This window comes from Sinocyclocheilus grahami, unplaced genomic scaffold (assembly GCF_001515645.1).
Source record: "Sinocyclocheilus grahami isolate Dianchi unplaced genomic scaffold, SAMN03320097.WGS_v1.1 scaffold203.1, whole genome shotgun sequence".
In the NCBI taxonomy this organism is placed as follows: Eukaryota; Metazoa; Chordata; class Actinopteri; order Cypriniformes; family Cyprinidae; genus Sinocyclocheilus; species Sinocyclocheilus grahami.
The window spans coordinates 1,007,217-1,023,470 of record NW_015505382.1 but is presented as its reverse complement, the minus strand read 5'-3'; the positions used below and the strand labels follow the sequence as shown (position 1 = coordinate 1,023,470).

General features: G+C 34.6%; 1 protein-coding gene across 1 annotated transcript in view; it reads right to left on the bottom strand.

Moving 5' to 3' along the window:
- LOC107595513 (active breakpoint cluster region-related protein-like) overlaps positions 1–16,254 on the bottom strand; it is a gene marked incomplete at its 3' end in the record, with an annotated part of 211,039 nt that overhangs the window by 86,261 nt on the left and 108,524 nt on the right. Inside the window, exons 4-6 of the mRNA XM_016285937.1 lie at positions 13,083–13,268; positions 5,844–5,951; positions 4,196–4,256 (exon numbers count right to left, since the gene is read on the bottom strand). Coding sequence (XP_016141423.1) covers positions 4,196–4,256; positions 5,844–5,951; positions 13,083–13,268 — 355 coding nt within the window. The remainder of the gene's footprint in view (positions 1–4,195; positions 4,257–5,843; positions 5,952–13,082; positions 13,269–16,254) is intronic.

The window sequence follows — 16,254 nt, the reverse complement described above, 5'->3', positions numbered from 1 at the left end:
TTTAAAACAGTGGTATTAATTTGTTACTTTTTCAAAAGCATTGATACATTATTAATAATAACAACCACTTGTATTTTTCTATTATTTTCATCAGAAATATGGTTTAGTAATTAAAATCATTTAATTATTGTCTGTGCAGAGGCTATTCCATTTTATTGGTGGCACATTCATTTTGATTCTTTACACGTGTAATGATGTCCAATGACTTGTTTGCATTATTTATGCATTATTTTATTTATTTGTAAGACTTTTTTTGACGACTTATTTTTAAAACGTACACCGTTCAAACTAGGCTGCTTATGTTGAAGTGTTCGGGATGTGGTTTTTAATGATGAGACCTTTTTTGTAATCAGGCTCTCAAAAAGTATATAAAAATTTGGATATAGATTTATCGGCCAACATATCGATTATCGGCTTTCAAAAATAAAGAATTATCGGTTATTGGTATCGGCACATCCCTAGTGTTTACTATGGATTATGGTGTTCAGGGTCGTTGCTAGGGCATTGCTAGGTGGTTATGCTGTTCAGGGTCATTGTCCTGGTGCTTGTTAGTCAGACGCTAAAGTGTTCTTTGTGGTTGCTACAGTCTTGTTAAGTGGGTGCAAGTGTGTTGTGATGACAGTTTCACTAAATTAATGCTTACTGTAAGTGTTTTAATTGCATTGGTGCTATGCAGTTTCTATTCTAGTTCCTAGTCAGTGGATTTTAGCTCATTCTACCTCACAAATCCTGACCAATCTCAGCTGACTGGATCTGAAAGGGAACCAATCAGGTCTTCATTTCCCAAAAGAATTGGCACCAGTGCTCTCTATGAGCTACTCAGACTAACAATGCTTTTGAGAGATGCAGCCCAGGACAGTCGCTTTAGATTGTGACATCCAATCACAACCTTGAAGCACATCTCAGCACAGACACTTGCATACTAATTTGAGTTCAAGATGCCCTTCACACACAGTCAGTCACAGAATAAGCCCCTCTCGATCAATAGAACTACTGATTTCCCATACATTCATCCTGCTGGACTGAGAGGAAAAGGACCAGAGTCATATTCGAGAATATGAGAGAAATAGAGCAGCAGGTGATGGAGTGATTACAGTAGGTACTGTAGACACCTGTGTGTATGTTTTTGTATTTGTGTCTTTGTATTGGGACAGTTGCCAAGGTCAAGTGGGACAGCATTGTGCGATTAATCATCAAATTGGGTCACTTTCAATCTCTGTCTATAATAGATGACAGATTACACACTTATACATATTGCAAGGACTTTCCATAATGGCAGCAATGACAATAATTCTCACTTACAGTATTATATGCATTAAAATACACTGTTTAAAGTAAAAACAAGCAGAATGGAGGCCATATCTTTAACGAAAAATACAGTTTAAATTCATACGCAACTGTCATAAATGAGGGAACCGAAAATACTTTTAGATTAGCTTCTGAGTCAGATCTCAAACTGTTAACTATAAAATTTCTTTCTATTTTCCATATTTTCTCAATCCACCCCCATGTATATGATTACAAAGCACTGTGAGTTGGGTGTCATTGGGAGATAATTTTATCTAAATGTCACTGTTATGAGTCTAACTAGCTTTGGAAGAGGAAAACAAATATTGCAAAAATTGCTGTGGGCTGACACCGTCATGCTCACACAACAAATATTAGTCAGTTCTTATGCTTTGCTAAATATAAAAAAAAGTGCTTGAGGAATTCTGTCACATCAGCTAGGGCCTGACAGAGAAGAACCGAGATCAGGTGTTGGATGGGACATACAGTACTCTGTGATATGATTGGACAAAGCAGGATTCGCTCAGTGGCAGAAGACATTAGAGGTGTGTAAAGCATAAGCAAACTTAATATATGGACTCAGAAAGAGAGTTGACATTAGCTCATACTGACATACTCTACTGCTAGACTCTGCTAGCTGACTGCAGGGGAAAACTGTGTAACAATCTTTAACTGTCTATTATGGCCATTATATTTTCTTAATCAGAAGGATTGCAAACTTGCTGCATTCTCCAAAACATTCTCTCTGTCTCAAAATAAATTATTAAATAAATAAAACAATAAAATAAGACAAAACAAAAAGCAAAGCAAAAACAAAACCTATTTTTTGTTGCCACAAATCTTTCCGATTACAACAGTGTGTATTCGTTTAGTGTCACACTTCTGACATTTTCTTAGGTTTCATTTGCTCCATTTCATCCCTTATTTACACCCTGACACAGACTTGGCTCAACTCTTGAGGGGGTTGATTACATCTGATTGGCTATAATTTGGTAGCTAAAAATCTGATGGCATGAGAGAGAAAGTGCACAGGAGATTACGGATCAATTCTTCAGTGCTTGTTCCAATCTTTCTATATTGTTATTCCTCTCTCCTGTCTATGCCACTTGTGCACTTTGAAGTCTACCTTTATCTGTCTATCATCTATCATCTGTCTATCATCTGGTGCATTGTGGAAGATAATCCTCCAGTCACCTTGGGGTGGAAGGAGGAACTTCAAAGGAGCAAATGCATACAAATACACATGAATGCATGTCCATAAAACAACATGTTGAAAGTCAGATGGCAGTCTGATATCAGTCACTACAGTGCTGCCTAACTAGTTTTTATACTGGTAATCAACACCATAATTGTTTATCATACTAACTGTATACAAAAATGCTTTCAAAATAAACAAAATTTATAGAACAATTTAGTACATGCTTCATACAATGGTAAATTAATAAAATGAGGCCAAACAGGAAATATGACAATTTTGGTCTAAATGCCTGTTGAATTTTAGTAATTCAATACACCACAAAAACACACTGTGGACGGTGCAAACATTCCTCATTGCAAGTGAATGTGTTTTTAGTTTGAGTTCCATTTTTATTTGCATCTTGTAAAGTTTGAACATGCTGACTTCATTGATGTGTGTCTGTCAACACCAAAAGACATAGGATAAAATGAAGAAAAAAAATAAAGCAATTTTAACACCGTTTTTCTCTACATTACCCTATTATAAATAGATATGCAAATTATTTTTGGGACGTGACACAGCTGAGCACATTCTGTCATAAACATCAATTGACCAATTAGAATTAGACAGGCAGTTCCAGTTGTTCATTATGGTTTCAAACCCATTCGAATGTTTCCATATGGATTTTACACATTTCTATCCATCAAACACTTTGCCAGAGCTCTGTCTTGTGCATATTTAGGTAATAAGTTATGAGAAAAATGTTATGAATACAGTCACGGATAAAGGGAATTATCAGGAACAACACATGACAAATTGAAGACATACATTTTCATAAGACATTATTTTAAGCTTATATCTTACATGTCATCCTCCATCTGACAATTTAGTCCCTGACATATCATCTAAGATTAATAACTGACCATATATGGTGCACAAGTAGCTAAGTAAAAGTGTTGTTACTATATTGCATATTTTAGCACGGCTGTAATTCTATAATGACCAATCAGAAGCCAGAATCAGAATTATCGGTTTTATAAGTGCTGTTATGCTTGAGGTCTTACAACTGCATTGAAATATCAGACATGCACAATTACAGACAACTGCACTGAAATGAGATCAAACCTGTTTACCAGCAGAACTAAGCTCTAGAATGGTTCAAAACCACAGACACAAAATAATTTCTTAAACCAATCCGCACAACAATCACAAATTGAAAGTCATCCAGACTATCAAAGCATTAAAATGCGATATAGTTACCATAAGTGCAGTTACAACACAGCCGGAGAACCAGCAGAACCTCCATGACAAACTTCCACTGATCCTGCAGACTGCTCTCTCACTACTTCCTTCTCATTCTGCACCCCCTTTTATCCGTCTCTCACAAACACTACCAAGACAGAGAGAGAGATCGAGAGAGAGAGAGAGAGAGAGAGAGAGAGAGAGAGAGACTCATGCTCTCCTGCTCTCCAAAACACTCAGAATGAGCAAGCACGCACTCTTCCTCACACTCACACACATTTGAGTTGTGGATGCTGCATACACAAGTAAGGAGATGTAGAGCTGAACTCATTCTTAAAGAGACACTGCTCGCAGTTCACTCATTCAAACATAACCATTCACTCTATAAAATGAACCATCAATCGACACAACACACATTCTACTGCTCTGTAAATGCAGATCGCTCATGCATGTCATACACACATCACTGATCAATAGATTCGCTCTTACCCTCCATGGTGGCGGATGTGGTGCAGTCCTTGGATTCTTTAGGACCTTTAACTTTCAGATTCTGTCAACAGAGAAGATGCTCACTATAAATATACACAGACACAAGCACACACACATACAGAGCTCATGCCTGGCTCAGGCAGCAGAATGTGAATACTTCCTGTATGGAATAATGAAGAGAAATGTGATGGAGAAGGCTTCCAACTACAAAAAGCATCTTACCTCTGTGCTTGCCAACAAGGGTTTCTCCACCAAGTACTAAGTCATGTTTTACTTGGGGATCAAATACTTTTTTCTCTCACTGAAATGCAAATCAATTTCTAACCTTTATATAATGTTTTTTCTGGATTTTTTGGTTGGTATTCTGTCTCTATACGTTAAAAAAAACCTACCATAAAAATTACAGACCCTTCATTTTTTTGTAAGTGGGCAAACTTACAAAATCAGCAGGGGATCACATAAATATTTTCCCCACTGTAGATCTACATTAAGTGATGTAAATGCCTTGCAATAGTGTTGCTATGCAGTTTCTAAGATATCCTGAGAAGTTTTAGTCCATTGCTATGTGGTTGCTATGGTGTTGCAAGGTCAAAAGTGTCCACCCCCCATGATATATTGGGGGGTTTAGATATGGCTGGGTGGTTCCAATGTAAGATTTTTACCCATTTAATCATCTGCCAAACAAGGTCTGAGGCATCAAAATAAGACGCAGATGCAGAACAAGATATGAGCATTTTAATAGTTACGAGTTGGGGGTTTGTTCAAATAAGTATGAGAAATAGTAATAGCGAAACAAACACCACTAATATTGTAATGGATGTGCTACATGTATATAATGGATATCTGAATGTTTTAAAGAGCTTGATGCTGTTAAAAAAAATCATGTTTTGCAACCTTTAATCAATGTTTATTATAGAATGTATGAATGAATGAATTATTTTAAAAAAGTTAGCATTCAAAAACATGCTTTCTTAATGCCAAATTCGTAAATTAATGGGGATGCCACCACAATTAATAAAAAATGCCCTCAAAATTTAAGGTATGGAGCAATTTTCCTGAATATCTGCACAACTGCACATATAATGTCAATTTCATACAACAGTTAATATTACGGTAAGTTACTTATTTTAGACTTATTTACATTGCAAATATTGTCTGTTTTGATCTATTTTGTCAACGAAAATAGCTATAAACTAATTAACAGTAGAACCATCTTCATCTCCTAGGAATACACTGTGGTTTCATTACTAAATGAATCTACATTTTTTAACAAATCAGTTGAGTAAATGATTCAATGACACATTCTTAAAGACAGTCACATATTTAGTTCCTGAATCAATCAGCCATTTTGAACAAATCGGTTGATTCAAAGCCTCACTAAGACAGTAACTTGCCACCAATTACTGGCAGTTTTAGTTGCATATTTAAAAGTAATCTGTCATCTATTTTTTCCATCATTTCATATCTATATTCAAAATGTTAGACACAGATTTTAATTTACATTGGGGAACATTTAATACTGATCAATGACTAAACAACGGACAATTCTGGACCATTTCAAACATTAGCTCTTCATTAGTGAAGTATGTACTGCAGACAGTAATGATCAGGCCTATAGTGTCGGGCGGTAGGGGGTAGATGAGCTCACCTCAGAGATCTTCTGAAACTGGTTGTTGGCCTGGCCGCATTTCTCTGCTGTCTCCACTGCCACTTTATAGTTGTCCACAAAGGCTTTGTACACACCGAGCTGACTGGCCTAGGAAACAAGCAGCGGAAACCGGTGTTAAATGCAGTACAAACACACAGACAGAGAAAGGTGATGGTACGGGAAAACCACAGAGAAGAGGAGGAAAGGATTGGAAGAACTAGAAGCAGGAGACACAGAAGGATGAAAGAGACTGAATGCAATGCTGAAACATTAATTTCATCTGTAGACCTCTTAGAGCATTCATCAAAGTGTGTTCACAGTGGACGCTTTCTGCTGAAGCAAGTTCATCCTCAGGATAAGACATGAGATACAGACAACAGAGCTTCTGCTGAGAGCTCTGGAGACTGAAAGACTGAGACAGGAAGTTTAAAGCAGGCTTCATAACACCACTTCAGATCATTTGCTGTAATAACAGTCAGAAGAACATGAAGAACTGTTATGATGCCCATACAGAGTGAAGCACAACCATCCTGGGGCCTGAAATTAAAGAGCAAAGTGTGTAATTTCTTCAGCACTAGCATCGTCAAAAGGAATTGCACAAAAACTCCCCCATCTGCCTTGGGCCAGCAAACAGCAAGTCTTGCCCCAAACTCACACCATTGTTTGAGCCAATGTTACCATGTAAGGCTGGTCAGGATGATCAAACAGAGCCCAAATTGCCCTGTGTTTCAAAACCACATGGCTATGAGCTTATAGCAGTATAATGAGTATTTAGCCTGCTTGTAAAATCTCGTAAAACTTGTCATTTTTAATACTGTTGCAGAGCTATCTTACCAAGCATTGTGTGCCAGGCTTTTTTTTTTTTTTTGACAAGTTTACAAACTGTACAAAATAACAAGCATCCCATTCACTTTAAAAAAAACTGTAGAGGATAAAAAACACAATGAAGCCATTGGCTTATTTCCTCACTGTTAATATAAAGGATAGAGACTATGTACAGAAATGCAGAAGAAATAAAAAACAATATATCCTAACCAAATATTATTAATAAAAAAAAAAAACTGAATCACAAATTCTCCAAGTCTTTTATTCCCTTTATTGACACTGGTAATGCACTTGCACTGCATGCAAACATATTTTTCCCCACCAAACTTTTAAACTTACATGGACAAATATTAAAATTCCTACCCCTAGTATCATACAAAAAAAATGTTGTTGTCTCACCATATGAAAGTAAATTTCTAAATAACCTGGAAAATTATAATAATTATAATAATAATGTGTCATACACAATTATAAAAAAATCTCTCTTAGGTTTTAGTTAACAAACCCAAATCCTTAAAACATTCACTACACAAATGTGTTTGAGGATGAATTCTAAAAATTAATCTAACTAATTAGTTTTAAGCCTTTTGCAATTTATCTTTTCATACCCTGGAAACAACTACAGTACTACACTAGAAAGAGGTAACAATCAAAATGGGGTTGAATCAAGGCCCCTGTAAACAATTTTAAGGAATGAACATCCAATAAGTCGGCTTTGCCTCGATAAAAACCTAATTTTACAACATGTTTTCGTAAATACCTTTCTAGCCATAACATCACCTGTTAATATATTATCTATTAAACAACCCAAATTTACTTTTTTTTTTTTACTCTATTGCTATGTCATTAATCTTAACCAGTGTTGGGCAGTAACTAGTAACTTAGTTACTGTAATAATATTACTTTTTGCAGTAACTAGTAGTGTAACTAATTACTTCTTAGGTTTTAGTTAACAAACCCAAATCCTTAAAACATTCACTACACAAATGTGTTTGAGGATGAATTCTAAAAATTAATCTAACTAATTAGTTTTAAGCCTTTTGCAATTTATCTTTTCATACCCTGGAAACAACTACAGTACTACACTAGAAAGAGGTAACAATCAAAATGGGGTTGAATCAAGGCCCCTGTAAACAATTTTAAGGAATGAACATCCAATAAGTCGGCTTTGCCTCGATAAAAACCTAATTTTACAACATGTTTTCGTAAATACCTTTCTAGCCATAACATCACCTGTTAATATATTATCTATTAAACAACCCAAATTTACTTTTTTTTTTTTACTCTATTGCTATGTCATTAATCTTAACCAGTGTTGGGCAGTAACTAGTAACTTAGTTACTGTAATAATATTACTTTTTGCAGTAACTAGTAGTGTAACTAATTACTAATAAGATTTCAGTAATAATATTACAGTTACCATCCATAAAACAGATTAGTTACTTTTGATGCCCCAACCCCGCTGATTTAAAATCCAACAATCAAATAATTACTAGATTTATTTTCAGAATTTTCACAACTCGCACATGCATGTGATGTCCCCAGTGCAGCAGGCAAGCTTGAAATATGGAAAAGCTTACATTCAGCAGATAGAAATATTGCATTATATTGATTTTGTCAGGAAAAAAGATGATCTGAATACTGTTGTGTAAGTTGTGGCTTTACTTTACTCTGGTATTACATTCCACCAACATCCCTCTGATCAGCATGTGGTACATTATATTACTATAATTAAAAATCTTCTTGGAAATGAAAGTTTTTTACAAACTTATGTGATTTGATAAAATACATAATGAAATATAATCGTATATGGGTAATGGAGAAATTACAATTAGCTTCAAGGTACACATGCCAATTAATGAGATTAATACAACACTTCTACTTGAATGTCACTATCAATCACTAGAATTTTATGTGGAAGATACACAGTTACAACTTCTGTGGGGCGTGAAGAAAAAGTAATGTAACTAGTAATGTAACTAATTACTGTTGCCAGAAAGTAATAAGTGAAGTAACAATATTACTTTTGAAATGACTAACTAGTAATGAGTAATATATTACATTCTTTGAGTAACTAGCCCAACACTAATCTTAACCAAAAAAAGAGTCATCCTTCTTTAATTCCATTCTAGAATGACTTCAGTTTTACCTATATGTAGATAATGTTTATTTTCTAGAAACCATTTGGATATCTCTTGTAACTGCAAACTCATTATTTTCTCCATGACCCCTTTATCTTGATGAAATACTAAAATTGTTGCATCATCAGCATAAAGAAAAAGTTCCTCTGAACACGCTGCTTTAAGATCATTTATATATAAGAGAAAAAATAAGGGACCTAAAATACTCCCTTGAGGAACTCCACAATTGATTGATAAAGGACCAGACAATATACCCTTAATATCAACTCTCTGGCTTCTGTCATCAAGATAGGACTGAACCCAGCTAGCAGCCCACTATATATATAATAAGGAAGGACAGTACACTGTAAAAAAAATTAGTAAAATTTATGGTAAAAAACCGGCAGCTGTGGTTGCCGGAATTTTACCGTAAAAAATACGGTAGCAAGTTTTAGGTTTAACAGTTTTAACCTAAATGTACAGTTAAATACCGTAAAGTTTAATACAACACTTCTACTTGAATGTCACTATCAATGACTATTGAGTGTTTGTAATAACTTCTGACTGCGATCCAATGTGGATTTTGGTCAAATGATGAGGCAGAAATATGTTGTTAGTAACATTCTAGAAGAATTTGATGTGGAAGATACACAGTTACAACTTCTGTGGGGCGTGAAGAAAAAGTAATGTAACTAGTAATGTAACTAATTACTGTTGCCAGAAAGTAATAAGTGAAGTAACAATATTACTTTTGAAATGGGAATGTCAATTTATGGTTATTCACTGTAAATTATACGGTCTTTTTCACTTCCAAAAACGGTATACTACCATAATGTCCAATACATGTAATGTCAATACAGTTTTTCACCTGTATATAGTAGGGGAATTTACCGTTAACCATTTAACAGGTTTTTACTGTATGATTTTTACAGTCTTTTACCGTTAAATTCACGGTTAAATTCACTATTTAATTTAAAGATAGTAAATAACACAAGCATAACAACTGGTGCAATTAATTTTATTATTTGATGTAATATTTCTACTCTGAAAATGTGGAAAATATAGTTTCACTTCAAACTAAGGTTTTCTATCACCTAAATTAATTTGATTGTATGTGATTTGATTAGATTGTGTTTAATCATTTAAAACTCTTCACAGTCCAAATACTATTTTTAAGTTAAAAGCTGTAGTTTTCATTTTTCAGATTGGTGGTCAACAAGTCAACTAATTTGACCTCTAGCTCGCTCTTTCTTCTTCCTGTTGTCTTATGATCCATCTTCTCTGTGGTGATTCCTGACTTGTGTAAGGTTATGGAGTGCTGTATATTTGCCCTGAGGTGATAACTGCATGTTGAGACCCTGTGTTCTCAATCTCCATCCCAGCATGCTCTTCTCTCCCGCTGCTCGAGAGAAGTCTGGAACGCAACACATCACACAGACATGCTGTCGTCGCCTAGCAACCCCACATCAAGCGCTCTGACTCTTCACCAACCGTGTCAACAGACGAGTGCTGATACGCACGCGCACGTCACAAAGACGAAGTGAAGAGAGAAACATTTGTGGGAAGAGAAGTGCAGAGCTAATGAGTGGGGGAGTGAGAGAGAAAGAAAGAGTGAAGGGTGACTAATAGAGAGAAACTCTGCCTCCAATCCACGCCGTCTGGATTTGCTCATCCTAAACCTTTCCTTCTGTTCAAAAACTAAACTTTTTTACTTCTTGTCTCTTTTAGTGTTAGACTTTTGTTCTTCTTTTCCTCTTCGCTGAGTTGTTCAGAGCAATAGGGAGCCTGTAATTACTCCATCTGCTAACTCAACCACTGTCACAATGTTTTACTAATCAAGTGTGTGTGTGTGTGTGTGTGTGTGTGTGGAGAAAAATCTTTAGAAAAGTCATGTTTCATAACCTCCTGCCATCTGCTGTTTGGTTCAGAAGATAAATGAAGTGTAACCTGTAATGATGAGCAGTAATGCATGCTGGGTAAAGACCAACAAAATTAATTCAGAGTGGAACAATGAATTTAACAGCACAAGATAACAACTTACATTTACAATGCATTCTTTATTGTTTTGTTATCTATTTAAAATTAAGCAGCATAATGAATATTGTAGTTATATCAATGAGCTTTCTATTTGAGCTGTAAAGTTTTCTAATGACTGTACTGGCTGTTTCACTATGTTTGTTTTTTTAATTTTTAATTTTGCATTAAACATTTCTGCTTAGCAACAACAGTTTTTGTATCTTATATGGTTCCTCTAACTGGAAGAGGAAATCACATTTACAAGTCATGCAGAACATACATAATCACTGAAAAATACACATCAAATATTGTCAAAAGGATTGAAAATATTGAGATAAATATTCTATATCATTCAGCTTTACTACATATCCACAAAAGACCAAAATGCTGAGTGCCACTTAACTTTTAACTGTACAGAAATCATGAATGAATTTCTGTTCATGAATGAACAGAGTCATTCACATATCCCAAGACCCTTTAGCTCTGAGTTCGAGTATAGTATATTCCTGGTTCTATTTAACTCATTGTACCATTCAAAGACTGGCGTCATTAAGAATTTTTTTTAAAGAAATTAAGAATTTTCTTAAGCAAAGATTCATTAAATTGATCAAAAGTGACAGTAAATTTATCATTTCATAAAAGATTTCCATTTCAAATAAATGCTGTTCTTATGAACGTTCAATTCATCAGAGAAAAAAAAGGGAGAAAATGGACCACAGTTTCCACAAAAATGTTAAGCAACACAAATGTTTTCAACATTGAAAATAATAAGCCATGTTTCTTGAGCACAAAATCAGCATATTAGAATGATTTCTGAATGATGATGTGAGACTGAAGACTGGAGTTATGACTGAGAAAGCTGAAAATTCAGGAATAAAGTATAATTTATGTAATTTATATATATATATATATATATATATTATGAAAATACATTTCAATAGAAAACAGTTATTTTAAATGGTAGTAATATTTTACAATACTATTGTTTTTACTGTATTTTTGATCAGATAAATATAGCCTGTGTGAGCATACAATAAGAGAGTGTCAAAAAAAAATATTTTGAACGGTAGTGTATTTTAAATCTAGATTTTCCCAGCTTGCAGCACAGAAAATGTAAAAAACTGAACATCCATTAATGTCATTCAACTGAAAATAAATAGAGAATAAACAACATGATTAATAACATATTTAACTGCAGTTTGAAGAGTGAGCTAACTCCAACTCTAGAGTTCGTCAATGAGACACACAATAGCCCACCCCAAGCCCTCTACCTAGACAGCTTTCCATTCATCATAGACACGTGGAGCATCTGCTTCTCCAGTTCCATGCAAACACGTGCACACACACACAGGCCTAAATAGAGCTGAGAGTTTCATTTTCATCTGGCAGTACTTAGACATCTTCTCTCTGCTGTTTCTTTCAGTCTCAACAGATGCTCCTCTATCCTTCTACTCTAACTCTCAGAGGAAGATGATTCTTATCAAGTGCATTTATATAGTCTGGCAAAGTGTCTTCTAGATATGAGCACACATACAGTACATACCCATATAAAGAGAGATCTATATATAATGCAAGAATCTCAAAGAAGGTTTAAAAAGTAAAGACTAAACACAGATTTCAAGTAAAAATCACACTGTATGACTGACTAAACTCTTTACATATGAAATAAGCATTACATGAGGAAATCAAATATTTGTACTATAATATTTGTGTTTTTACTATAACAGCCGCCAAGACTAATGCTGAAAAGTGAGTTTTCTAATTATATTTAGTGCATGTTAAAGGGCTGTTATCATCACCGAGGCTGCCTTTATTTGATCAAAAATATAGTAAAAATAGGAATACTGTGAAATATTATTACAGTCTAAAATATTACAGTTTTCTATTTCCATATATTTTAAAATGTAATTTAGTCCTATGATGCAAAGCTTTTCCAGCAGTCATTACTCCAGTCTTCAGTGTCACATGATCCTTCAGAAATCATTCTAATATGATGATTTGTTGCATATTAGTATTATAAATGTTTAAAACAGTTGTGCTACTTAATATTTTCAGACGGATAGAAAGTGTAAAAGAACAGCATTTTATTTTACATTGAAATATTTTATAACATTATAAATGTCTTTTCTGTCAATCTTGATCAATTTAATGCTTTATTTACTTTATTTATTAATTTTACTGACCCTAAACATTTGGTTTGTAGTGTACACTACATAGAGGGTCATTGTCTTTGGAACCATCTGTGTTTGGCAGGACACTATGTGGCAGGTGGACTCACCAGTTTCTGGAAAAGATGTCCGACAGTGACCTTCTCATCCCACTGCTGAATGTTGGGAGAAAGAGCATCATAAAACTCCTTATGGATCTCAAAGATGTCTTGGATCATGAAGAAAATAGTGTCAATCTGCTCCATTGTCAGCACTGGCTTTGATGTAGTAGCTGTGGCTTTAAGAGGCTTCATGGGCTGAGAGAGAGAAAGAGAAGTGAATTAGTGAACATGTTCGCTACTCACACGCATTTATATATTAAGTAATGCATTTTAACATTAAGTAAAAAAATTACCATACTCAAAATCCTTAAACTGAGTGATTTAAACTTTAACATGAAAATGCATGTGGTTTGGTTATGTGACCCCTGATCATAATAATGGCACTGTTGCATCTTGTGCACTTTATACCCACAAACAACTGCCTAGCAATCACTTCTGAGGTGATTTAAACTGAATTAAACCATTAAGTCCTTTTCAATGCATTTAGTTCAGCCAAAATTCGTGTAGTTCTCAAGTAGTTTCCCTCTCCACTTCCTGTGAATTGATGTATCGATTAACATTCATTTCCTTTGCATTTTCAATGCCGTCCAGACTAAACAGGGCAGAGGGGTACTCTGTGTCTTTGTAAATTTGACAAGAGAAAGCACATGAACAAACATTGTAAATGAGAGCAGAAGAAACATTTCACAGCACATGTGTTCATGTGTGTTCTTTCTACAGGGCTGATAACACTGTGTTAAAGTGCAGGATGGTTATTTTCAGATAAGTGTGACTCATTGTAAGTTGCTCTCCTCTGCATCATGATACTGCTTGATGAGTGCAGTTTTTTCCCCTGTATTGATGTATTTCCGCTTAAAGCAGGAAGTTTGAGCGGGACATGTCAAAGAGCCTGTTTCTTTTAAAATCGCCCATAATCTTTTGTTACATCACAGTCACAAATCATGATGATTTGCAGCTTAATGGGAGTCATCTGCGTTTGTTAATAGGGAGCATTTGATTGGATCAAAAATACTGATAATATTTTGTCCATTTTCCCAAAAGAGAAAGATTTACAGTAACATTTGGAATACATAAACGCTGAAAAGTTTGGGATTTTTGAATGTTTTTGAAGGTCCCTCATCCTCAGCAAGGCTGCATTTATCTGATCAAAAACACTTTAAGATTGTGAAATATTATTACAATTTAAAATAACTGCTTTCTTTTTTCAGCAGGCATGTGACAGCCGTTAGAGTCACTTGATGCTTCAGAAATCATTCTAATATGCTGATTTGGTTCCTATGAAAACAGTTGTACTGCTTAATACTGTTCGCGGAAACCGTTTTTTCAAGATTCTTTGATTAATAAAAAGTTCAAAAGAACAATTTATTCCAAATAAAAATCTTTTGTAACATTATGAATGTATTTACTGTATACTTTGGATCAATTTAATGTGTTCTTGCTAAACAAAAGTATTATTTTATTTTAAAAAAAGAATAAAAAAATCCCTACTAACCTCAAACTTGAAAGGAGGTGTACATCTGTTAAAACTAGATTTAAACTGCTGGTTTTGTCTGGCCAGATGAGAACGACACACTATTTCCCCGTTAATACTGTAAAGCTGCTTTGACACAATTTGTATTGTAAAAAGTGCTCTATAAATAATGGTGACTTGACTTGACTTGAAAACAGTCAATATAGTAATTTCAAGGAGTACACTATCATATACATGCACCTAAAATTGACACACTAGAAGCCACAGAACTCCAGTTTTGATTTCACAGGGTCTGAAGAGCTTCAGGACAAATGAGTAATGTTTTAATTAAAGCACAAGGAGGACTAAAATCATCCACTTCTGCTGAAGCAGTATCCCTTGGACCTTCTGAATTATTTTTGGTTACTTTTTATGCAAAGCACCAAACACTAATTTCCCGAATCATCACCCTGAGGGAATCTAAAGTCAAACGTGTCAAATGAGTTTCCCTGACCTGGAGTCAAATCTTTGACCACATACACAGCCCTTCACTACCACCGCATGCGTCCTCACAGCTTGGAGTCTGAACACATCTTTACGACGTGGTTTTGAAGTCATTGAATCTGCATTTCTAACCAAAGGGTGTGATGTTTTCCATCCTTTACCAGAACAGAAGGACTCAATTTTGATATAAAGAATTAAGGAGTGTTCACACTAGGACAATTACACATTTTTGCTAATATTTGCAAAAATGTAATGTGATAAACATTGTAATTCAGCTGTTCTGTCTATAAATTTAATCACTCTCATGTCATTCCAATCCAAACGTATAAAACATCTTGCATCAAGCAAGTGGACTGAGCTTCTATTTACAATATTTGATGTGCTCTATGTGTTGATGAATGTTTATATGTGAATAAAAGCCCTTTTTTTTTAAAGTGTCCCACATAAATAACTCAATACTGTTTAAAAAGCATCTCAGGATGCACCTCATGGAGTATATTGAAAGAATGAATACTTAAAAAAAAAAAATTTAAAGACGTTTTTAAGACCAAAGAAAAATTAAGGAACATGGGCTCAGAAAAATCTACTTAATTCATGCGTAATCGACATTTAAATCAACTTCATACAAAACAAGTTTTCATTCCTATTTGTTCTTGTTTTAAGCATAAACTTAATTTCGTTCAGTTTCTCAGAAAACAAGACTTTATATTTTAATTTTGCATCTCCAGCGAATATATCTTGATTTAAGGATGTTTAAATATTTCTACTGGAAAACAAGACAAAAATACTGAGAAAGATATAAATTTTTAGCAATGTATGCAACATTTAATGCAGTGACTTTGAATTTTTGCTCTGATTTAAGACTTTTTTGAGGCCTTAATTTGTCCATACAACCATGTATTATTTCATAGTTTTGATGAACTATTCTAAAAATAGCAATAACAACGAATAGCCACATGCAAACCTTTGAACTATAGCATAACAAATAAATATTTCACGGACAAGTAGTGGAAAGTGCATTTATCAGTGCCATGTGCAGTGGTCTCTGTCAAAAAACACATTACTGGATATTCACAATCTTATCAGCAGTGCCAGACATCTGACGTCAGCACGACAGGAATCAAGTTCCCCTCTGTCATTTCAAGAAATGATTGGAGAAGATGAATAAACGTGTGCTTGCTCATTTACATATCTGCTCTGCCACAGTATTTGTAGCCGTTTTCCTTG